A 24749-nucleotide genomic window follows, 5' to 3' on the forward strand; every position below is an offset into this window, starting at 1 on the left:
TGAGACGCGGACTGCAACCGGAAGAGATCATTTCGTGTGCCAGGACAGTGGTGTCTCCCAGATTTTTATACTAATCATCTCTAATGGAGAAAAGATACTTAGCAATGCAGAAATGTGGTTGTGTGAAGACAAGTTAAAAGGGAAAACAGCTCACTTCCGGTTGCCGTCCGCGTCTCAAAAAAACGCGCATAAGAAGCCGTCCCACAAACGGAGCCGTCAACGGCGAGGTCGTTGGCAACAGGAAGGATCACAACCTCGTTCCCAGGGTCTCTCTTGTCTGCCTCAATTGTCTATTCTCAACGACAATGGAGGCAGACAAGAGAGACCCTGGGAACGAGGTTGGAAGGATCAAGACGAAAGGTCGAACTGATTCTCACTTTATAGACACCTAAAAAATTCGCGCGGCTTAAACAGGACTTCTGCGATACCGGTGCAATGCTCTACCAACTACAGCGCACTTAAACATACATGTATTTCAACATGCTGCTTGTCGTATAGTCTCCTCCGCAGCCGTTATTAGGCCGTTATTAGACCTGAGGCCGCCACAATCTACTTGGAGGATTTCTAGAAACCTTATTAATCAAATTTGACATAACATTTTGGATTGGACCAGAGCACTTGGCTGAAGTGAAAGCATGCAGGCTATGGGATGATAGAGTACTGCGCATGATCGTCACACGAGTTTACATACAAGACGTACTCAACTTACTTAGAGTTGTCATCTTCTTCAACAAAGGCAATCAGAGTGAAGGGAAGGCTAGAATGTACAGCTTCTGATAACCTATACTTCATGGCAACGAACTGAAAAAACAGAAACTTCTAGTTCAAAAGTACAGCAAACTATAAACTCAGTGATTAGTCCATTTTTTTTAACTTTGTTGCAGTGAAATGTCATAATAGGTGTATGATTAGTGTATGGCAGGTCTTACATTTGCATTAGTATGCATTTTTTTGGGAAAGTGATGATCAAAAATATTGAGGAGTCTTTGGAATGGAATATTTTAGTCATCTCCCTTTTTGGCGCCGTCTGAAGAATAAATGAGACACCCACTCCTGCACACTTGTATGGCTTTTCAAAGTTACTTAATATTCTGTTACTTGTTGTCACTTCACTACAAAGTGAAAAACAACAAACAGTAAGGAACACACCCTCTCTCACGGAGTCTCTCAAGTTTAAGCTTCTCTTTCCCACATTTTTGGTCAATTTTAGGCCCCTTTTTTTCAAGGAACGTTTGACAAACCGAAAATCTAGTTATGCGTATGCCTATAGTCTATGATGGATGCGGTATTTTCCACTAAAAGACTCTATGAAACCAAACGCTCACCTCTCCTTGCGGTGGTTTAACAACCAGTGTTCGTGTTGTTTCAAAGTTGGACAAGTCAACTGACTCGTGGAAAGTGCAATTGTCCAGTCTGGCTGCAACACTGTCTGTTTCAAAATAAATAAAAATTAAAGGACTTCTGGTTAATAGATGGAGTGAAAGATGGAGCTACACAACACTATCTATAAAAGCATAGCTCCATCCTTCAATGAACAGGATGCTAACAACCCATAATTCCCTAGTTCACTCTGACAAAGGGCTAACCCTTGAAACACTAGCTTTTAATTTTTTTTTTAAGTTGGCTAATTTACCATATCAACCCAGCTCTTGCTGATAAACCCATTTCTGTGTTTAACATGCCACTAAATAACACAAAAGTCTTGAATACAAAATTAATCAGTGTAACAGCTTTACATAACAAAAACATCAAAATGTCCAAATACCTTGAGACAACAATTTGGTTTTTCCAACAAAGAAATCATCATTGAGTCCAATCCTGATTTCTGGATTACCAGCCATAAAGCTCTTCATTTGAATACAGCCATCAATATCACTCCTCAAAATGTTTCCCTGCAAACAAAGTTAAACTAATAATACTTCTTTTTCCAAGAAAAAGCTGCCTTTGGCCTGCAGTCTCCGGCAGCATTTTCAAGACCTCAGTCACCATTACTTCCAAACAAACCATTGACCCAAAAATGTAACACTTCAGCATGAATGTCAATAATACACAAATAATATGTAATGAAAGTGAGATACAGGCTAAGTACGGTATCTATAACAGCCAGCTGCCTGGTGGTTGTTTTCAAGTTAAGGAAACCAGAACGACGGCAGAAAGGCCATCAAGAACATGAAAATGAAAAAAAATCCTTCCACTTGACTCTGAAGATGACTTCTGCTCAGGTTGTCGTATCAACCTGAACAGTCCTTCTCAAGACTACTTTCACCCAGACAGTCAAATTCCACTCGAGCTATGTACATACATACATACATACATACATACATACATACATACATACATACATACATACATACATACATCTTTATTTACAATGCAGGTTAAATGTATTGGCAAGACCGAAGTCCTGATGTGGACCTGCCTAACTACAGCTAATTAAATACAATCACATTAAAATATAAAAATTAATTTAGGAAAACAAAGTGTAAGGTTCTTCTTAATTACAATGAATTCAGATAAATTAAATACAAAACATAGATAATAAATTCGTATCTAAAAATATAAAAAGTCATCATTTTTCATAGAAACACAGCAGGAACCTCTAGCAAAATTTATACCATTTAGAAGATGCTTGTTCGCCTTAAGTCCAATCTTAAACGATCTTACGTTTGCACATTCCTTGACATGATGTGGAAGAAGATTCCATGCCAAGGCAGCCCTGTGTTTAAAAGAAGACCTGCCAATTTCAGATCTTGGTCTTGGCACTTCTAAATTAAGAGAATTCCTTAAGCTGTAATTTGTTTTTACCTTAGAAATTGAAATGTTTAGATCTTCCGTATTTAAACTATGATAAGATTGATAGGTCAGAACCAGCAGTCTCTTAACATAATACAAAGAAATGGGATTCCATTGCCTCAATTTCTTGATCTCATCTGCTGAAGTGGTCATAGGTAGCTTACAAACAACCCTAATTGCTCTCATATGAATATGTTCAATATCCTCCATAAGTGACGGGGAAACAGAACCCCAGACAACAATATTATATACTACACTAGGAATAATTGAGTTAAAATAAATAGATTCCAAGGTGGACTGAGGCAGGAATTTGATTCGTTTCAGAACAGCCAATTTCTTATTAAATAAACTACAAACATTTCTAATGTGATCCTGCCAAGATAACTTATTGTCAATAGTTAAGCCAAGACACTTAGATGAAGACTTGAACTCGATGGTCTTGGTGCCGTATCTTAAAGCTGGCAGAGGGCCTATAAAGATTGATCTAGATACTATCATTGCTTCAGTCTTTGATTCATGAGCAATTAGTCTATTGGCTGCACACCACATGTGTAGCTGAGATAGAATACATTGAAGTGAAGAGATGACCGTACCTGTATCCTTACCAATAGTATAAACTGTGGTGTCATCAGCAAACATATAGAGATTACCATAAGATATAAATTCTGGCAAGTCATTAACATATAATTATTGAGAACAATCTAGGCCCCAGGATGGACCCTTGGGGCACTCCATACTTCACAGGTTGAAGGGCAGATTTCTTTCCAGAGATCTGGACAAACTGATTTCGGTTTGACAAATAGTTGGCCAAGAAAAAAGAGAACCCGATATTCCAGTGGCTTTCAGTTTTGCTAACAGGATTGAACGGTTTACAGAGTCAAAAGCTTTGCGGAAGTCAACAAATAGTACTCCCACTACCAGACCTTGATCCAGAGCTGACTTCCAAGTTTCTGTCATATGAAGCAAGAGACCCTCAGTTGAACGATTTTTTCTGAAACCCCACTGATTACCGCTTAATTGAAATTGTTTGAAACTCTCTCTCAGATACATGTAATTAGCTCACTTCAACCTCTTCAAGTGGTAAATTGTCCAAAGTCAATGTTAGTGTGGCAATTTCTGAAAAAGAGAGCTAGAGAAAGCAGAGAGAGTTTCAACTTTTCCTTTATACATGTATGAAGTTCTTCATGTACAGGTTCTCGATGGATTTTCTCAAATCAGGATGCTGCATTTAAACAATGGCGTAGTGAGCACTTCAACACAATAGTCAATACAAAAGTCCGCACTCACATTTGAACCAATCAACACAGTTAGTCGCTCCAACAAATCCACAAAAACTTCACTTTTGCTTCCTCTCTGCAAGCATCAGACCAAAGAAAAAATCGCATGTCTATAATTATTTGATCTTATCGACCCAAAATGTTTAAAAAAATGATGTACCAAACACACAAGAATTTACCAACCATACTCACATTTGGCAAAGCAACTGGTTTGTTTGCAGCCGTGCTGGGTAAAGACATCCTCTCTGTCCCATACTGTAGTAAAAAGAAGGAAAAGAAGAACTTGTAATAAGGGTTCCACAGGGTTCATACTCTTCTAAGCCCTTCAAATTCAATGACTTTCCATAACTTTTTCCATGACCTTCCACAGCTATGGAACCGTGACCTTAAGTTTATTTCCTGACATAACTCAGTTCCAATTTGAATATATTAACAACCTCTGTCCTCAAACCTCAGATTTTTTGATAGAAACTTGTCTCTATTTCTTTTTATCCTTGTTTTGACAACTGCAATGATTAATCTACCATTTCTTATTACAATTTTCCATGACTTTCCATGACCCACCATAAAATTCAATATATTACTTTCCAAGCCTGGAAAATGAAATTCTTAAATTCCATGCCTTTCCAGGTTTTCCACGACCCATACGAACCCTGTTTCACCACTCCTACAAAAAGAATTTAACTTCAACATCTTCATACCTAAAGCACCCCAATGGGTGAGTAAAATCGTCTGGCATTTGACCTACAAGTGTCACTCTCAGGCGGGCAAGGCTTTAAGGGTACATAGTTTTTGAGTGGACTTACAATAGATATTGTTAAACCAAAGGAAATAATGCTTGCAAACAGCATTGTGTTTGAAAGGTTTAAGACATAGCATTGTACAAACCACTGTTCCTCCAGAGCACAGCCATATTGGCTCTTCAGATGTTGTGACCACCTCTGGCTGGTTACAGATGTAAGCCTTGAGGCTTTCTGTTGATGTCACTTGGACATAACCAAAATCCTGTCAAGAAGACAAACACCAACAGAGTCTATGATAAAAAAATCAGTCCCTCTTTTCCTTCTGATTTAGAAAGTGTGATTGCTTAACACTTGAAACAGCAAACAGCCTCAAGTTTCAGGAAAAAGTGTGACGTCCACAGTCAAAATTTAAGTGATGACAGTGAGGTGGAAAGCTTGAAACAATCCCTTAATTTTAAAACTAACATTTGGTTTTATCAACGGAGTTGATAATGTAAATTGGCCACTGTACAGAGATTCTAAAAGCTGACGTTTCGAGCGTTAGCCCTTCGTCAGAGTGAATCAACGAAGGGCTAACGCTCGAAACGTCACCTTTTAGAATCTCTGTACAGTGGCCAATTTACATTATCAACTTCGTTGATAAAACCAAATTTTTGTATACTACTTCCCCACCGATGCAGCACCACAGTTTCTTTAGAAACTATCCCCTTCATTCCTTAATTTAACTCTTTAACATGTGATCATGTGCCATTTGAGGGCAAAAAAACTACAAGCAACTAATTGGCATCCATGATAGCCATATTTTAAAAGGCATGTAAAATAAAATCAACACAACAATAAAAAGGGCTATTTGCAGGCCAACAATTAAAGAAAGTCAGATGGTAGATAAAAGGCAGTACACCTGATGCAACAATAATCTAATTCTTAATTTAGAGGCCATTTGACAATTCTCCTGTACTGCAGAACTGTTAATAACATTATACTGCACTGATTGGTTGCACTTGAAGTGATCATTACACGATAATCACCTAAGCAGTTTTTTCAAAATGGCCACAAGCCATTTTGTCGAGGTGACAGACGAAGAAATTAATATTATATTGTTTTAAAGAAAATGCATATTTTTCAAACAATCACCTACAGTAATTATACTAAAACAATATTATTTACTTCAGGCTAGGTGAATATTGTTGAATAATTACATAGTGACCAAACAGAACCCACTTATTTTATAAATAATTAAAAATCTCACCAAAACTTCATCCAGCAACTCATAAATGAGAGGAAAGTTCATTTTGATTGATTCCTCATTAAGAACACCACAGTAATCCTTGCAAAGGTCTGAAACTCTAACAAAAAGAGAGTACAATGAATGGCTGGCCTGCACTCCTGCAGCTTTTTATAAGCAATGTTTGGGAACTATGGCCATGTGCACGTGTATGTTATCAGATTACTGCATCGTGAGCCATTGCAACTGTTCCTGAAGGAGCGGACACTGTTTAATTCAAAGGTGGGTTACCCTCCAGGGACTTGGAACAATATCTGGATGCAAGGAAGCAGTAAGACAAAACAACCATGCAACCACACAGGCATCCTAGGTAATGATCCAGGCTGATGATCGGCAGCCAGCTCACAAGTACATCAGTCTCTCCACAATGATAATGTTGATCTTGTCTCAAAATTTTGCCTCTTTCTAAAGTTCAAGCCCAGATACAATCTTTGTATGAGACCATTAACTATAGCTAAAAAATGATCGTACTGTTTGCTCACAATAAATAAAATTAACACTAACATTACTGCCTTTTGGTATTTGTACCTGGTTAGGACTTCAACTGCAAAAGCTGGTGAAATATTAAACTTTGTGGTACAAACAAAGTAGAGCCCATTTCTTTTAATGAAGATAAAATTCACCCCATCGACATTCTGCAATGCAAATTGAAGGAATGCTTTGTCAGCCTATTTACCACGATCATCACCTTTCTTCTTGCTAGAGGGCAGGTAACCTTTCTCTGTTTGAGATTCTTGGTTGAACTGTTCATGATTTTATCTCACTTTTGCAAAAGGACGAGAAGAAGACCGGCTCATTATAGCTAGGAATAATAATAGTTACTCAATGAAACCAATCATCTGAACTCTGGCATAAAGCACATACACAACATAATAATAATAATAATATTCTTCTTCTTCTTCTTCTTCTTCTTATTATTATTATTATTATTATTATTATTATTATTATTATTATCATTATTATTATGTTATGTTGTGTAATAATAATAATATTATTATTAATCAAAACAATGAACTAAATCTTGTCATGCATAATTAGAAGGAGCAAACAGTAAACTGTTCTGATGATAATGAGAATCCCTACATAATTAACTAAAACACAGTGATATGAATTTAAATGAAGATTTAAGTGAGCTAACAACTTGGAGCGACTGCAGTCAATTGTTGTCAGTGCTCTTGTTATATTTGCTCATGCATCAGATTCCTCGTGCTTTGGGTTGTAGAGCTTATTTATCGGTGTCGGAGGAAGAAGGATCATTCTGTGTGGAGCGTTTTAGTGCTTTTTTTCCCCTCCCTTCCCCTCTCTACTTTCCACTGTTTATCAGCTTGACGGGTGCCTGACTTCTCAGGGGCAGGGGGGGTTGATGGCCAGGTTGTTAGGTTTTGCTAGCCATCGGTGTAGTCTCCACCTTGGAGCTAGATGCCAATAAAGGAAGTTCCAGAATGTCAAGGTATGCTTAGTTATTTCCACTAAAGTGCGTGTAATCAGATTCATGCCCAATTTCGATAAATTATTTCATGTCGCTTTGAAGCATCCAACCAAGCAATCATATCTGTTGACAATTGTAACTTTAAAAGATCTAATAGAAGATAACATACCAATCAACTTACAAAAATAGGAGGTAGGCTCTCCTTTGATGATTTGATTCTTCTGTAAAATATTTCTTGAGTCCCTTTCACACAATCTCCTCTATCTTAGAGAGCAAATTAAGGCAGTTTCTATTTTGTAAACAGTAAATAGTAAAAAGTAATAGTCTGCAGAAGTCCAATGGCCAAGAACAACTAGCAAGGTTCTTTTAATGCAATCAACCAACTCTTATGACAATCTAATTTTTTATAAACCTCTTTCATAATGGTGGCCAAATAATATATTCTTTTGTTTTAATGCTAATAAACCTTTCTAGCCTCGCTACGACGAGCAAATTTCAAAAGAATATTTGTTTCAAAATGAGGGCAGTAGGTCTAATTATCATTATCCAGTCCTCTGACTTTGCAAACACAATGTTGCTAATTGTTATTCTCTATTTTCGAATATTCCCCATAATACACTTTGTTTACCCCCCAAATTTTGCATAAACCATTGCTTTCAAATTCTCTTGGGAATATGCAGTCTCCCCAAGAGCAATTGAAAACAATAGTTTATGCAAAATTTGGGGGGCAAACAATGTGTATTATGTGGAATTAGAAATAGAGAATGGGGTGAGCAGACAAAAAGTCAGAAAGACCACAGAATAATGACATTGCCGTCATGAGTGGATGCTTGAGTGATGCAGAAAGGAAAGGTAAGGTCGTCAAATAAACAACATTTGTTATATGCTATGTTAGCACGCTGAAGTTTTTCAAGGTAACAGCAGAATACTACCACTTCAAAACACACAACTAAGTAAATCCTAAAATGCGCAATGAAAAAGAAATCTTGACCAAGACCTGGAAAATCGTGATTGGATGGAAACAGATGTTAGAGCGGGGTCCTTCACTCTGAGTCTTGGCTTACGACCAGAGGAACGTGTGAAAATACGGCATTCTAAAGTTAAGGCGAAATATCCGCAGTAGATGTCATCCAGTTCAGAGAGCAAAGGATACAATCGCGAAATATCAGGGTATCACCTCGAGAAGACAAGATGAAGAAATGGGACAACATGGCGGACAAGGCAGAGCCAGCGGAGCGAACCGAACAGCGGAGCACCACAGGCTGAAGCGCATGCGCAGCAAAGAAAAGCTCTGTTGGGGGTCTTTCGTCTTCGGCTTGGGAAGGGACACGTGCTGGACAAGTTCTTTATATTTTATTTTCTAACTTTCCTCGAAAAAGGATTTGAAATATGAGTGATTTCGATGAGGCAGGTGTGAAGAAGCTAAAGGTTGCGGAACTGAGAGCCGAATTGCAAAACCGTGGCTTAGATTCAAAGGGAAACAAACCCGTTTTGGTTGAGCGTTTACTCGAAGCAATTTCTAGCTCCAAAGTCACGGAAGAAAATGGTAGCGAAACTGTGCAAGAAAGTGAGGAACAGCCACAAGAAGAAGCAACAGAAGAAAAACAGGTCACTCCTGACAAAGAAGATCAGATTGAGAGCGAAGTACCTGTAACAGAAGAGAGTGAAGAAGTAACGCAACCAAGCGAAACTGTTGAAAGCGTTGAACCTTCGGAAGCGCCTGTTCCTGAACCAGTTCATGAGGTGGTTGAAGAAAAGCCGTCGGAAGAACCGGAAGAAACGGCATCCGAACCAACTGAGCAAGCGGAAAAGGTCGCAGAGCAGGAAGATGACAAGAAGACTGAGGAGGAACCTATGGAAACCAGCCAAGATGAATCGACTATTACTCCGCAACAAACGACAGAAGGTTTGTGGTTGAATAGTTGTTTTGCATATTTTTTCCCGTAAGTCTCTATAATAACTATTATATATGGTAACGCAAGCCTTTTTAAGTGTATCGGTGCTATTTGTATCGGCAGCCTTGCAGTGATAGTCGCACCCTGCGAGCAGAGTCTACTTCGATTCGATCTTCCTAGGAAACAAAATAGGGAAGAGGAAGGAGCTGCGCCATTTCGTATTGAGCATGCGTTAAAAATTCAAATCTATTCGGGTGTCAGTCACGCGTGACCAGAAACCGCAAAACCACAGAGCAAAAACAAACAGTGGATATTTTCGAACGAACACTCGACAGCCAACGTATGATTTCCTTGGAAACTCAAGATAGTTCATACTTTTAAATTGCCATTTCATTGTTTAGTGAAAAAAATATAGGTTTCTGGCAGATTAGTCTTTGTAATTGACATACAGAGGTTTAGACAGTTAAAAATTGCCACGTGTGGGGATTGATCATGCACACAAATTAAAAAGACAGGATTGACAAGTCGAAACTAGACTGACTCAGCTATTTCGGCAGATGAGAAGCAAATCAAAGAAAGTTGTGAAAGCTGGCAGAGCCTTTTTCCTCTTCCTGATTTTCTAGGAAGATCAAAGCTGTTTTGCTCTGCATTAGTACAATGCAAACCAGAAATAAGCATCCCAAACAAATGTGTGTGAAACCAGCATTACAAATATCACACACACGCGCCTGCGTTTATAATATGTGCGCCGAAAACGCACTTTTCATCAAATATAGTTATTGTGTAGGAGTCGGCCATTGCTAATGTTTTATTGGTAATTTCAGCTTAAGACAATAGCTACGTCAACAGTGAAGTGTTTGACAAAATTTCAAATAACGCATGTTTCCAAATGAAATTCAAATCACAAGCACACTCACTTCGAATCCCCTTATGTTTAATTTCTGACATTTGAAAATTACTTTTGCTTCTTGCTGCATCAAAAAATATCATAATGAGGGAAATAAATGTTTTCCTTTGATTTAAAACTTAAGAAAGGGCTTTTTTGCATTCAAGAGACACAACTTTTGCCAACAGAAATCAATGATCAGTAAAGTTTATAGTCAATCGACAGCAATAAAATTATATCCCACAGAGCAAGATTTAACCAAACGACGCCGTGAAATGTGGTAAAGCCAATTTTACCTGGAAAACGAAAAAAGGCCTCCTCTGTAGTACTTTGTCAAATATTTCAAAATGATTTTTTACATGCATGCGTGAAATTCTAAAGGCTCTTTGTGCTTTTGGCAAATGAAGCCACATTACTGCAAGATTCATTGGAATGCATTCAGAGTTGAAAACAAAATAAAATAATGCCTTAAGATATCTACTACATCCATTTCTTTCTTTAGTTTAGCTTTACGGAGGACAATTACCATGGGTTGGCTGGAAGCATACGGAGTGAAAGTGCAAAATGGGTCTCTGACTCATTGCATCGAAACCCTGTGTGACAAACAACGACAAATTTGTTCAAGCGTCTTTCAGTGCCGGCTGTTTTTTTTTTTTCTTTGGGGGTAAACTTGGCCTTGCTTGAAAAGCAAATGACAGATAGTAAAAGCAAACAAGAAAAATTCACTGAAAAGAATGCACTTCCCATCGGTCTGCATTTACCATTGTCTTTTGTTTGCGATCCTGGAACCAAATGTTTACTTTTGGTTATCAGATATCTCATGACAACTTCTGTGGTGATATTTTATGTTGACAAAAAACTTAGGATGTTACAAAAACTCCTCAGTAACGCTGTTTTGCGTCTGCGTATGACGCCTATTAATTTTCTGGTCTGCACTGTAGTGCATGAGCGTGAATTATTCATTATTCCACACTGAAGAGTTGGTAATTAATAGTTTTAATCCTTCTTGTATAAGGACTATAAACTGCAGGTTCTGTCGCCAACTCTTGTTCATAAAATTTTTTGGTATGTTAGGGAGTCCGCTCACGATTTGTAAAGGGTAGGGCATGGTGTTCCTTGTGTTGTGGTCCAACCAGTTTTCTCTAGCAAAATTGAGTCGTCTGGCCAGTAAACTCCTGAAAAAGGTTGTGTTATGGTATCTGAGGCCATGTAACTAGAAGGAGAAATGTGTCAAGGGGACTTGAAATGGACAGAAACTGGAACTTAGTAGGAACTGCAGAATACCCTTCCACATCTGTTAGTATTTGGTGACTGCTTCATATGCTCTGTAAAGATTAATTTCAGTTTTATACAGGGATTTTGAAGAATGCTTCAGTCTTACTCTTGAGCTACTTGTAAGTGCACAAGACTTGACAATAAAAGCAAAAAGAGACTCAGGTTATTTTGCTATTCCGGTCATCAGAGGGGTTTCTCTTATTGTTTTTTATTCTTTTATTATTATTCCCGATGGGAGTATGATTTATACTGGTATGAGATTGTGCTCCAATATTATGTAAAGGAATTCATACAGAAAGATTAGGAAAAACCGGAACAAGCTCATACTGGAATCAAATTATTATTAGGAAGTAAGTAAGAGTTAACACTGAGGTAAACACGTCAGAATAATTATTCTAATAAATGGTGACACAACGGCAAGAATTAAAAGTGATTGCACTTTGATAAAAACACAGTTTTCACCTTGCCTGTAGAAGTGCTTATTCATGCCTTTTCCTATGAAGGGTGCATTCCAGATTTAATTTCTGTCCTTTTATTGTTATTCAACTCTACTTCGTTTGCTGTGGATAAAACAGGCTAAAAACTCGCTGACAATCCTGATGCTTTTATTTGCTTCTTATTTATTTTTTGGATGCAGCAAATTTGTCTACATTTGTGAGATCGAATCAATGCATGTACCTTTTAAAACTTAAATCCCCTAAACTGTTTTGGTGAAAGTAGTACAAATTTGTGCTGACAAGAACACTTTGAAACAACAGCTGCATGGACATCAGCAGCATTGAATATGCATGTTTTCTCTGTACCGTGAATGGGACCTTTCAAAATGAGATATTGTTAACGTTAGCTTGAGCTGGTTACAAGTAGATCAAATCAAAAGGAGCTTAGTAAACCTTGTGTGTTGCTATGTTATGTTTTCACCAGTGCCGTGGTAACTTTCTTCAAAATTCCAGGGACCGCCTTACATCAGAGTTGGTCACTAGGCACACGAGATGGTTGTTGGCCAGGCGTCTTGGTATTTAAGGTAGCAGTTATCACTCCACTTCTGCTGTTCGTGTCAGTTTACGAACAAGGAAAGCATGTCTTTCCCATCATTTTGAAAGTCGTCAGAGACGTACTCTGTACAATTACAGTGCCACCTAGTAGAGCTAGGGCAATGGAGACCTTTATTCAAAGTAACATGATTGAGAAAACTGCAGCAGAAATTGTTGCAGCAGGGTTCTGTAAATGAAGTGCAAGTGAAGGAAGGTTCTGTGAGTGTGGAAATAGCATGGATGCTGAAAACTATTCACAGAAAGTTAAGACTTGCTTAATTAACCACCTTAAAGATCAAGCAAGCAACTGTTGGTATCACAACATATGTGAGAGAAATAGTGGAAGTCACTTATTCATACTGCAAAAGGAGCATTGTGGAGTCAAGGGAGACGTTCAGTTTTTGTAAAAGACGTTAATGGATGAGAAGTGAAGATGAAAACTGGGATAATATTAACACGAGAAGTCCTGCCTGATGGATTGCCTTTCATTGATGGCATACATTAGCTTTGTTTCAAGAATTGATACTGTTGGCAGATGTTGAATATTATTATTGCCAGGATATCTAATGCAAGATATGAGTCATTATGTATCAAGATTAAGGTAGATGTTCGTGTGGACATTTTATGTAAGTCCTCTTAACAGATTATTATTTGTGTTCTTTTCAGATGAGAAGGCAGATAAGGAGAAAGAACCAGATGATGATGATGTAGAAATTGTCCCTGACACCAGGTAATGTTTGGTGCACCAGTTGGCAGCAGGACAAAATAATTAGCAGAAGATGGGTGCAACATGCACAGCTCGTACATGTAGTTACCTTACTCGGCAAACAGCCAGTAATATTTGAATAAGGACAACTTATCACTGGATTGACTCTCTATGCTTGTATCACCACCAGGAGATTGATTGACGTGTGGATGACACGCAGCATCTGCTAGATGCAGACTGCTGTGACGAAGATGTCTGAGTATTCTACATTTTTATTTTTCCCTCCAGTAGAGTTGAACCTGGCGAGGAAGAGACTCCGCTTGACGACTCTTTGGTCGTCTTGGACAAATGTAAGTGGAAGCAGTGGCGAGTACTTTCAATGTACCGTCCATACAGTTGTTGAAATAAAACCAGCAAGGAGCTCTTTGTAAAGAAATGAGATACAAGATAAGTAGTTAGATATTAATGTACAGTAGCTTACAGCAAGAGGTCTTTCAGTGAAATTAAATTATATATTCTTCTTTTGTTTCGATTTTAGACAACTGTGACCTACATCTCAAAGTTGCACCTGACGGTCTGAGTGGTAAACCCCTGTCAGATGATGGATTTTCTTATCTCCTAGCTGGGGCTAGAGCTACCTGGGGTGCAACAAAGGGGAAAAGTTGTTTTGAATGCAAGGTAATCATGCAATTCCTGTAACTTGTTTACAGAGCAGTATGTCTGCAACCAGGAAATTAATGGTGTTAGTCTGGCATGGCACTGAGATCAGGGAAGAGTTCAAACATGCAAAGTGTGACATTGTTGAAACAAATCTGCAAGATTACAAAATCTTGCAGATGCTTTTTGAACCCACAGTTTATTTGCAAAGAGTAGGACATAGGAGATGCAGTGCCCAGTATCGTATTTCAACCTTTTTCTTGCAAGAAAATGTGGCCAGTTTGTGATAGGTCTCTTAAAGATTTAATTTGAGTGAGATAGCATCAGCAAAATCAGCTGTAAGTCAAGGAGAGTTAAATGGAGTGCTGGACGTGCAGGAACAGGAGTAATGGTTGTTGTTTCTGTTTGTGTTTTTAAAGGTGACATCACTTATTTCTGTGGAGCTTCCTGAATCAGAAGAGCTGAAAAATGAAGTAAGAGTGGGTTGGTCAAGTGACTCAGCAAGCTTGCAGCTTGGTAAGTTTGTTGTTTAATGAATAATAACTATTATTATTATCCAATGCTGCTTGTCCTACTTTCTGACCTTCGTTTTCTTCCCAATTTAGGAGAAGGCAAGGAGTCCTATGGATATGATTCATCTGCCAAGAAAGCTCACGACTCTGAATTCACAGACTATGGTCAGCCGTTTGGAGTCGATGACGTAATTGGCTGTTATTTAGTAAGTGCAAGCATTTTTTTGAATGATGCCTTACTAAGATAAAGTAGGAGGGGAGGCGCGGTGGCCTCATGGTTAGTCTGCTCGACTCGGGATCGAGTGGTGCGGGTTCTGGTCCTGGCGTGGGACATTGCGTTGTGTTCTTGGGCAAGACACTTTACACCCATGGCGCCTCTCTCCACGCAGGTGTATAAATGGGTACCGGCGAAATGCTGGGGGTAACCCTGCGATGGACTGCCATCCCATCCAGGGGGAGTAAAAAATACTCCTAGCCGCTTCATGCCACAGGAACTGGGATAAGCTTCGGCTCTGATGGGCCACTAGGCTCGTAAACAGACTTTACTTTTTACTTAACTAAGATAAAGTTACAGTACATTTAAGATAAGAATCATCCACTGTTTTAAATAAATAAAGATTATCTTGACTTCAGTGAAATGTTTGGAATCGATCAGGTAAACTACAGTGCCACTCGGAGATAAGCGAACAACGCAGACGCAAAATAAACGCACGCAATACGCGTATACGGGTTTTTTTTTCTTATTCATAACCGTAAGTTTCCTTTTCCTGTTATTGTTTACGAAGACAAAAGAATAAATTGTGTGACTGCCAACAAGTCGAAATTTGCATTTGCATGTATGTCGCTTTGATTACGAATCAATTTCGATCCGCTAATGCCGCCGATGAAAACATCCACAGGGCATTATTTCGAAGTTTAATATCCTTTAAATGCAACAAAGGTCTCGAAAGACGAGCGAAATTAAATCAGCAAATTATGCCCCGAAAAACTGAAGCCATGATTTTTGTCAGTGTTTGCCGTGACGCGTTACAGTCATTTCATGAGAACCTTTTACCGACGCGTGCAAAAAAGTCCTTTTTCCATGCAGAAAAATCAAATAAATGCAAACGGCATGTCATAGAAAGTTTTTTAAAAATATTTTCTTTGAACTGAGCGCATGTCACCGTTTGAATCAGCGAGTTATGCCCCGAATCACATCACGATGGCCTAGCTCCCGCCGGCGCGTGCCCAAATTTAACCGAATACTTTTCCTTACAGAAATACCAAATAAATGTGATCAGCGCATCCAATGAGCCTTCGAAGAAAAATTTAGCATCTGAAGTGAAAGCACTGTACCCGTTGAAATCAGAAAATCATTCCCAGCAGAGCTGAAGATGTGGATATTACATGAATTAAAATCGTGTTGTTACGTGTCGGCAACCGTGTGTTACTTCACTGTCGCGCTGAAAATCCACGCCAAAAAATCATTCTTTGCTGCTGCATTTACAACGAAACAACTCAAGCTGCAACATTCTCAGCCTTACGATGAATTTCTGTACAAAACTGCTAATGATGACCCCTTTGCTAAAGAGTTGTGTTTTTAGTTTACGACTAAACGGATGTACGGGTACAAAGTTTGTTTTGATACTGTATTATCGCTCTCAACGCTTTCATGTAAATTTTGATGTTAAAAAGGTTCTTGTGTGTCGTCTGTCGATAGGTTTATATTTCTCCAAAAGTAAGCTTGATCCTTTTTTTTTGGGCTTTAAAACACAAATATCTAGCCAGAAGGACTTTGCGCTGGTGAGATTTTTTGCTCTTTTAGTGACGCACCGACCAGCAAACACGCAAATTATTTTCACATTCACCACATCGGAAACGATTGAGAAAAAACAAAGACAAGGCGACAAAATAAAGACAAAAGGAGAGCTCATAAATACTAATGAGCCTTTTTGCGTATGTGTTGACGCGCATCCGCGTTTTTTTTTTACGCGTTTTGCGTACGCACGTTCTTTTTGCGTATATTTTGTTTCGCTTATCTCCGAGCTGCACTGTATTGTCCATTGAAAATTCTTACAAAAAGCACTTTTTCTAGAAGCTCAAATGTTATCTTTAGTGAGACGATCCCAAATGGCCTGTGTATAAATGAATGTAATGTCATAGAGTGCTGCTCTGTCATTCTCCAATAATTATTCAATATTCTGATCATTTCCCTGTTACTGGTTGCATTGCAGGATTTAGAGAGTGATCCAAAGACAGTGTCATTTAGCAAAAATGGTGAAGATATGGGAGTAGCTTTTGAGTTAACAGAAGATTTGAAAGATAAAGCACTGTTCCCTCATGTGGTTGTAAAGAATGCAGAATTTACTGTCAACTTTGGGTCTCAGGTAACAGTCTCTTTGGAGTTGTTGAAGACAGGTTTTCTAAGTACACACATGTTATGCTACCAACAATTTTTTTCGTCAGCTGGGGTGTCCTAGGACGTTTGAGGTGTCATTGGGTTAAGCAGTGAAAAAAAAAGTAAAAGTAAAGTGGTGCATTTATATAGCGCCTTTATCACCAACGTCTCAAAGGCGCTTTACAATGATCAATTTACCCCCAGCGGACTGGAAGCATATACAGGTGCAAATTGCAGTCTCTTCTAAGCAGTCCATGCATGCTGGTACTCATTTTACCGACCTCGGAAGGATGGAAAGCTGAGTGAACTTTAGCAGGATAGAAGGTCGCCAAATATTCCAGTCTCGGCAGAACCAGGAATGGAACCCGGGACCTTAAGGTTGGAAGGCAGGGATCTTACCACTGCGCCAACCCCTTCGGATTAGATCACCGCTGCGCCAACCCCTCCGCTAGTGGAGGACACAATGCAGTGTAATAAACCCAAATCCCTTATAAGACTCTGCAACTAAATTTTCATGTCTTGTCCCAAAATTTTTGACTGTTTTTTTTTACGTTTTAATCCCCAAGATAAATGTACAGAGAATCACTTTTATCAAGGGGAAAAGTCATTGCCTGCACTTTGTAATGTTTTGTTAGTATTTGATAACTAAAGACAACACTTTTTTTTCATTACTATTTTCTAGGAAGAGCCTTGGTTTCCTGCTAAGGAAGGTTACACTTTCATGCAGTCTGTTGATAGTGAGTCTCTGGTACATGGCACGAGAGGGCCTGCTGATAAGAAAGACTGTGAGGTGGGTTCATCAGGAATGTTAAATTACATTATATTTTTGTAATTTTCATATGCTCTTCTACTACTGTATCTCAAGGTGAGCGGTTCACTCTAAGAATGTAAGTGTCATAATTATTATTATATTAGTGACAGATTAAAAACAAGAAAAATGCTGAAAACGCACGGCAAAACCATAAGGGTAATCTCAAATAATGCTTTACGTGTACACAGGAGTGTTAAAGAGCATTCTTTGTTTTTCGAGTTACCTGTCACCTATCCTCCGCGTGCCAGGTGGCACATAGGGCCTCCACAGAAGCTTTCCATGTCTGTCTGTCTACCGCAACACCCCGCACCTCTTCCCACGAACCCCATCCTCGGTCCTTCTCCACGTTGTCAGGTCTCACACTCTTTCTTTTTCCCTCCGGTCTCCAATTTAATGCCGTCCTTGTATCGCTCGCTCTGTCCTGCCTTAGAATGTGGCCAATGAACTTCCATCTTCTTCTCTTTACTTCCTGACTCACTGGTGACTGGTGACGGTGATGTTTTTCAAGTAGGACACCTTTAAGAACATAGTACTTGTTTTTATTACACCATTTTAAATACATGTACATGTGCGTGAAGGATTGCCAATATCTTGCAGGTTATAATGATGGTGGGTTTACCAGGTTCTGGGAAGACAACTTGGGTCAACAAACAAGTCCTTGATAATCCCGAGAAGAAATACAATGTCCTTGGCACCAACTCTATTATGGAGCAGATGAAGGTAATGTATAATGTATGTAGTGACAAGCTGCTCTTTGCTTGCTCCAGCGAATTGTGAAAGGAAGCAATGTCACTTATTATCACGGTTCTGGTTTGGTCTACCTCCTTGTGTTTTCTTAAGTCTATCATGAAGTTGAAGTATCGGGTGTGCAGCTTTTTCATTTTGTTTTACCCAAGAAATGCTGCTTATCTGTACCATTAATTTTATTTTTTTCTTATCCTTGTGATCAGGTACAGCAATATGATTGCATGGTATACAATGTATGATTAAATGTAACTGTATTGCACCAATATACTTGCTTTGTCATTGACAAATTGGAACTGGCAGTAACATCTGGTTCTGTTGGCTAAGGAAAAAACATGAGAAGCTTGTATAAAATGAATTGTCGCATGAAACAAGTCCACTACAAATTTGTGTTTACTTATCAGCCTTCTCAGTAATTATGATCGTCAATGAGTTTGCCCATTACACTGTACACATTACGGTTTCATTTGATTCAAAAGCTGGCCTTTATCTTACTTGACAGGTATTTGGTGTAGCCAGGAAGAGAGATGCTGGAGGTTACAACAAGTTGATGGACAAGGCAGCAAAATGCTTGCATCGGTTGTTTGAACTTGCTCCAACTAAGACAAGAAACTACATTCTGGACCAGGTAAATTGGTGGATATATACAGTACACACAGTTCTCTAATGCCCAATTGAAACTGTAGGATATCCTTGGTAATTTCTTGCAAGCTTAATCAGAATTCAAAAAATTAGTACAGTCGCAGCTCCCTTAAGCTTGGAGTCAGTCTCGTACATTGAAGTGTGGACAGGCCACTTACACCTACAATTTTACCCCTGAAGTGGCCCCCATGGGCGAGTAAAATTGTCTGGCATTAGACAGTAAATTCTATAATAAAAATTAATTATCACTCTTGGGAGGGTCAAAGGGGACCTACATGTATATACTGTAGTTCCAAGTTTTTGTTAATGAAATCTCTTTTGTTGTTGTTGTTGTTGTTGTTGTTGTTGTTGTGGTTGTGCAGTCATAGATGAGAAGTCTAAATTCACAGAAAGTTTTTAGTTGCTGTAAAATAGACCCATGTTATTTTTTGTTTTAAACACGTCTTCCTCCTTTCAATTCCTTGTGTTTCCTCTTTTTAGACCAACGTGTACCTTTCAGCTCAGAAGAAAAAAATTCGGCCATTTGAGGGTTTCATCAGAAGAGCCATAGTTTGTATTCCGACTCAGGAAGAGCTGAGAAAGAGAACAGAAGATCGAAAGAAAGAAGGCTTTGAGCTTCCTGAGAATGCTGTCAGTGATATGAAAAGTATGGCGTCACCTTGTCATTATAACTATTTTTATTCGTGATATTTAATCAATTTTTATGTAATTTTATTTGTTTGTCTTCTGTGCATGCCTCTGAAGTCATTCACTTTCAAGGCAGCCCCACTGACAATTAAAATCATCAGGTGTTAGAGTAAAATTGACAAGTCTCAATCTCAGCCAAGAAGTGGAATGAACTATCAAATGACATTAGAATAAAAGTAGGCACCAATGAAATAGTAAACAGAATTAGATCGTTAAATTTCGGGGATCAGTAAATTAGGAACATTAGCCAATGGTATTTTGAGTGCAGCAGTAATATTGTAATAATACTTTTGAATAGTTTTAATCAGTATTTAATCGGTGAATTGTGATATTAGGGTTGTTCAGTTGTTAGGTTTTCATTAGTTATTAGGGTGGAATACCTGTAAACTAGCTCTCAAGCTAAGTGTATATATCCATGTTAAATATGTTATCTTATGTTATGTTAATGAGTTAAATGGGGCATAATGTTTGCGTGGATCTTAAAACTTTGCAATGATCTTTCACACTACAAAATGCAGTTCAAAGTGTTAGTTCCTTTATGAATAATCTTAAAGCGCAAAGGTATTTGGAAATTCAAACAACAACCACAAGAAAAGTTTCATTATTTTCGAGTCAGCTGCTAATAATTATTATAGAAAAAATTATTTCCCTTTATCTCACCTTTGTGAAAGATACAAGGATTTGTGCAAACATGATTTTGTGATCTTCCTGTTATTTCTAGTGAGTTTCACTCTGCCAAAGATTGGAGAGTTCTTTGAGGAAGTTGTGTATGCTGACCAGCCTGAAAACAAAGCTAAAACCATTGTAGATGAATACATCAAAGAAGGTCGCAGCTACCGAAGCCGATCAGGCACTGGCTCAGAGCCACCTTTCAAACGGTCTAGATTTGATGATCGACCACGACATGGTGGAGGCTACAACAGAAACAGAGGTTATGACGACCGTGGAGGCTACAGACGTGGAGGAGGTGGGGGTAGCAGTCATGGAGGCTACCAGAGGTTTGGTGGTGGAGGGCGCCCCAGCCGTGGATATGGGGGAGGTGGTGGTGGAGGTTACCGCGGCGGACGTGGAGGAGGGGGTGGTTACCATGATAGACGAGATCATCGTGGCGGAGGAGGGAGAGGTAAAAATTTATAAGTAGAGGAAAAATACACCTTATTAAATTCTCAACCTCGGATAATGCATTTCGCGTGCTCTGATTGGTTCACTCAATCTCCGTTATCAGCTCATAATTTATACCTTAGTTTGACTTTATATGGTAAATAGGTAAATGATTGTGCTAAGCGTTGCTAAGCTAAAAATTTCCTCCCCGGATTGCGAAATTTCTCTCTAAATGAAGCCAAAATAAAAAAAAAACTTTTTTGTGGAAAGTTTGGATCAATTCCGAAGTTTAGAAGTACGCGAAAAGGCAAGAAATGTTTTTGTGATGAGCCTACGTCTGTCTGACCACAAGGTATTACACAACATCGCATCTTCATCAAGTTTTTTCGATTTCGCTCGGGTTTTCTCGCTTTCTTCGCTTGTAATTCTTACTTCCAAATTTTTGGACTTTAAGGAATTTAATAAAACAATTATTCTATTCGCGCTTGTTGGATATGAGACTGGTTATAGCTAACTTGGCGCTACGCGCCTCGTTGGCTATTTACCATCTCATATCGTCATTTTAGTATTTTGTTTCCATGCAAATTGGCCCGTATGGCCTCGCTTTCAAACGTAAAATTCAATAGAGTATTTAACCTTGAACGAAGCCATAAGGGCCAATTTGAGTGGAAACCAAAGAATACTAAAATGGCGGCCATTTTGGAATAAGGTGTATTTAGTGTTGTTAATTGAGGTAAAATGGAGTACTAAAATGTTGGTAAATCAGCCACCACAGAAAAGCAATTTAAAAAATGCAAGATGCCAGAACCCACATAGTGCTAATATGGAGCCTGGATGGAAAAGGCACCATAGAATACAGGATACCTCGGTGTTATTCAAGCACAAGTTGTAGATTTATAGTGATTTTCGGGCCAGTGGGAGAATAGGCCAGTTTCGTATTCTAGCGCATGGGTTGGATCGAGCATGAAATAGAGGATTTTTCGGGGAAATCTTTTCACATGCAAATTATTTCCCCTGCATGAGCCTCCATTTCATGCTAGATCCAGTCCAACCGCGACAATACAAAACTGGCCGATCGAGAGTGCTTTAAATCTCAATCTCTCCTTGGCTTGTTATCACTTGTGTAACAGACAGGGCAAGCTGAATGAAACAATGGGCGGGCTTCTGTCTGATGTAGAAACCACCCATTGTTACGTGTGTTTTCTTGTCTAGGTGGTTATGGTGGTGGAAGTTATGGCGGCAGTGGAGGATATCGGCAGCATCAGTCATCGCACCGCCAACACCAGTCTCCCCAGCAGCAAAGGCCACGGCTCCAACAGAGCTATGGCCAGCAACATTACAGTCATGCGCAGCAATCAAGCAGTCAGTCGTACAACCAGCCTCAACAACAGCAACAGCCCCAGCAGCAGCAGCAGTATGGATCGGGATCATCTTACAATCAGTACTACAGCTACAATCAGGGATACCAAGCACCCACAGGATACCAACAGACTGGATATGCACAACAGCAACAGTACGGCCAAGCTGCACAGCAATCCCAGCAACCGGGGAGTTATCAGAATTACCAAAACTACTACACAGGATATCAACAGCAAGCGGGCTATGGCAGTTACGGTAGCACAGGGTATCAGTAGACTTGCTTTGATAAAGGAATTACGAGAAACTAGTTATACACGTAGTTAACGTTACTTCTACGTAAGGACAATGTATTGATAGACGTGAAAGTGTTCCTTCTTGAGACTTATGCGGCCATCAGTTTAAATTAGTATCATTTTTTTTTGTTTCTTTCTTTTGTAAGGAAAATCGTCTTGAGGAAAATAGCGTCTAGTTGAATATTAAGGATTTTTTGTTGTTGAACTGTGAGAGAGATGGTTGAAATATTTTGGGTTTTTTTTGCGATGATCATTTCTTCTGGTTAGTATAAATATTTGGGAGTTAGAATTTCCCCGCTCACTGGAATCCATGTTGCGCTTAATGAAGGTTGACTCCGGACAGAAAACGCTCTTTTTTGGGCTGTGGTAGACTGCTAGCATTCCCTTGTGAGTAGTCGAACCGTCCGCTTTAGTCACGCCAGCAAGCCAAGGGGAAAATGGGGAGCGAGATAGCGCGCTGTCTCCATTCTCCTTAGGGCTCAGTTGCGTGACTAAAGCGAGGTTCGACTCACTCACAAGCGACTGCTACCAGTTTAGGGCTGTGTAGTTTCACCTTCCTTGGACTGGAATGTGTTTACCTATCGTTTTTCTCAGGGGAGGGGGTGGTGCATGCCCTTATCGAGTTCTTAATACTCGAAAGGCAGTGCAACCCGTTCCACATTTTACTTGTGTATATTTCTATCTTAACAATTATAGGCTGTGAATAGTTCTCCTAACTCAGTAGCTGAATTATTCGGTAGGCTTTTCTATGATGTGTTTTTAGCTTCAGCCTCGATTTTACCAACTTGATTGTTTGAATAATAATAGTTTACACCCTGTAAGGAGGTCGTGATGATGTGCTCATCGATCGCTGTTAATAGCTTCGTTAGGTCTCGTGTTAATAAAACACTCTTTTGCCTTTTTGAACCGTTTCAAATGCTTCCAGTTCATCTCGTTTGCTATAATGCATTCACAAGAGACTGCTTGCAGGCCAGCAGGGTTTACTTAAGTCTGCTTATCACAGGGTTAGTGCTACTCCTTGAAGTCTTTGAACAGCCCTGGAATTTTATTTTGGACTTCAAGGGCGCTGGAAAAGCCCTTGAGAAAAAGGATTTTGTGGAAAACTGCTTGAATTTTTGCTGGGGTGAAAATTGTTGAGATTGCATCCTGCAAAGTTAGAAAAGAGACATTTTAAAAATTGAGCCCAAAATTGACTATTGGGGAAACATTAACTCAAAATTGAAATGCCCATGCGTGCGCTTAACTTGCAGGATGTGGTAAGGAATATCAAGGTAGGCTTTTTCAGCAGTGAAAACACTGAAGCGCTATGTATGGCATAGAAATCTTCTCATAAAGACTCCTTGAAAACTCAATTCCTGGTTATTGAAAACTCCTTGAATACTCGAGGAATTTTACACACAAATATCTGACACCAACCCTGTTATCAGGCCACTAGTTGGGCCAATTAGAAGGCCCCAGGGAGGTCGTTTGCTAAATTTATCCCAAGCTTTAAAGGGGCACAGTCATGCTAAAGGTTTTGTTATTAGGTCAAAACTGGGTAAAATCTAAATTACTGCTTTAGCTCACACGTACATTCCTGACAGCCCACTGAAATGGTATGAATGTAATGTACAAAGAGCTATTCGTGGTTAATTTTAGGCGCTTTCTGCGGACGTCTCCAAATTTCAGGGTTCGTACTAGTCCTTGAAAAGTCCTGAAATTTAATTTTGGATTTCAAGGGCGCTTGAAAAGCCCTTGAAAAAAAGGATTTTGTGGAAAACTCCTTGAATTTTTGCTTGGGGAAAATTGTTGAAAATTGCGTCATGCTAAGTTAAAAAGATATTTTCAAATTGAGCCCAAAATTGAGTATTAGGGAAACATTAAAACCAATTAAAGTGCCCGTGGGTGATGTGGTAAGGAATGTTAAGGGTGGGCTTTTTCAGCAAAGAAAACACTGAAACACTATGTATGGCATAGAAATCGTCTATAAAGACTCCTTGAATACTCTTGGAATTTTATAGACAAAATCCAGCACGAACTCTGAAATTTGAAAAAGGTGGCCAGTTTTTTCAAGGTTCAATCCATTTCCATCCTCTCAATCTATAGATACAAGTAACAAATAATAGCTACAGTGGACTTTACTTGTTATCGGCAAAAAGATTACCATTATTGATGCAAAGACGTATTTCAGTGTTTTGAAGGTTGACTGAAATAGTGTGACACTGCCCCTTTAATGTTTATCCTATACGAAGCATGCACCCTTCCTA

At 39.1% G+C, this 24749-nt stretch overlaps 2 protein-coding genes across 3 annotated transcripts in view; one reads left to right on the plus strand and one right to left on the minus strand.

The window, feature by feature from the left end:
• LOC138049776 (uncharacterized) overlaps positions 1–8771 on the minus strand; it is a 14605-nt gene extending 5834 nt beyond the window's left edge. Inside the window, exons 1-10 of the mRNA XM_068896190.1 lie at positions 8681–8771; positions 7709–7791; positions 6627–6733; positions 6063–6159; positions 4959–5075; positions 4263–4325; positions 4081–4146; positions 1766–1892; positions 1326–1429; positions 710–801 (exon numbers count right to left, since the gene is read on the minus strand). Coding sequence (XP_068752291.1) covers positions 710–801; positions 1326–1429; positions 1766–1892; positions 4081–4146; positions 4263–4325; positions 4959–5075; positions 6063–6159; positions 6627–6733; positions 7709–7791; positions 8681–8738 — 914 coding nt within the window. The 5' untranslated portion in view covers positions 8739–8771. The remainder of the gene's footprint in view (positions 1–709; positions 802–1325; positions 1430–1765; positions 1893–4080; positions 4147–4262; positions 4326–4958; positions 5076–6062; positions 6160–6626; positions 6734–7708; positions 7792–8680) is intronic.
• Positions 8772–8823: 52 nt separating this feature from the next.
• LOC138049775 (heterogeneous nuclear ribonucleoprotein U-like protein 1) lies at positions 8824–23409 on the plus strand. 2 transcript variants are annotated; one of them, XM_068896188.1, is made up of 13 exons: positions 8824–9433; positions 13281–13344; positions 13609–13670; positions 13859–13998; positions 14397–14493; positions 14583–14695; positions 16703–16855; positions 17549–17656; positions 18275–18397; positions 18924–19049; positions 19544–19709; positions 20472–20873; positions 22064–23409. In XM_068896188.1, the coding sequence occupies exons 1-13, from the start codon at positions 8917–8919 to the stop codon at positions 22483–22485; spliced, it is 2493 nt and encodes an 830-aa protein (XP_068752289.1). In that variant the 5' UTR covers positions 8824–8916; the 3' UTR covers positions 22486–23409. The 2 variants fall into 2 exon arrangements, with proteins under 2 accessions (XP_068752289.1, XP_068752290.1); XM_068896189.1 differs by having other exon boundaries at positions 8831–9433; positions 13612–13670.
• Positions 23410–24749: the final 1340 nt, after the last annotated feature.

This window comes from Montipora capricornis, chromosome 5 (assembly GCF_036669925.1).
Source record: "Montipora capricornis isolate CH-2021 chromosome 5, ASM3666992v2, whole genome shotgun sequence".
NCBI classification, from domain to species: Eukaryota; Metazoa; Cnidaria; class Anthozoa; order Scleractinia; family Acroporidae; genus Montipora; species Montipora capricornis.

Coding starts and splice junctions, on each gene's coding strand:
- LOC138049775 (XM_068896188.1), top strand. CDS start 8,917: ATGAGTGATTTCGATGAGGCAGGTGTGAAGAAGCTAAAGGTTGCGGAA. Junction 18,398..18,923: donor CTATTATGGAGCAGATGAAG/GTAATGTATAAT, acceptor CTTACTTGACAG/GTATTTGGTGTAGCCAGGAA. Junction 19,050..19,543: donor GAAACTACATTCTGGACCAG/GTAAATTGGTGG, acceptor TCCTCTTTTTAG/ACCAACGTGTACCTTTCAGC.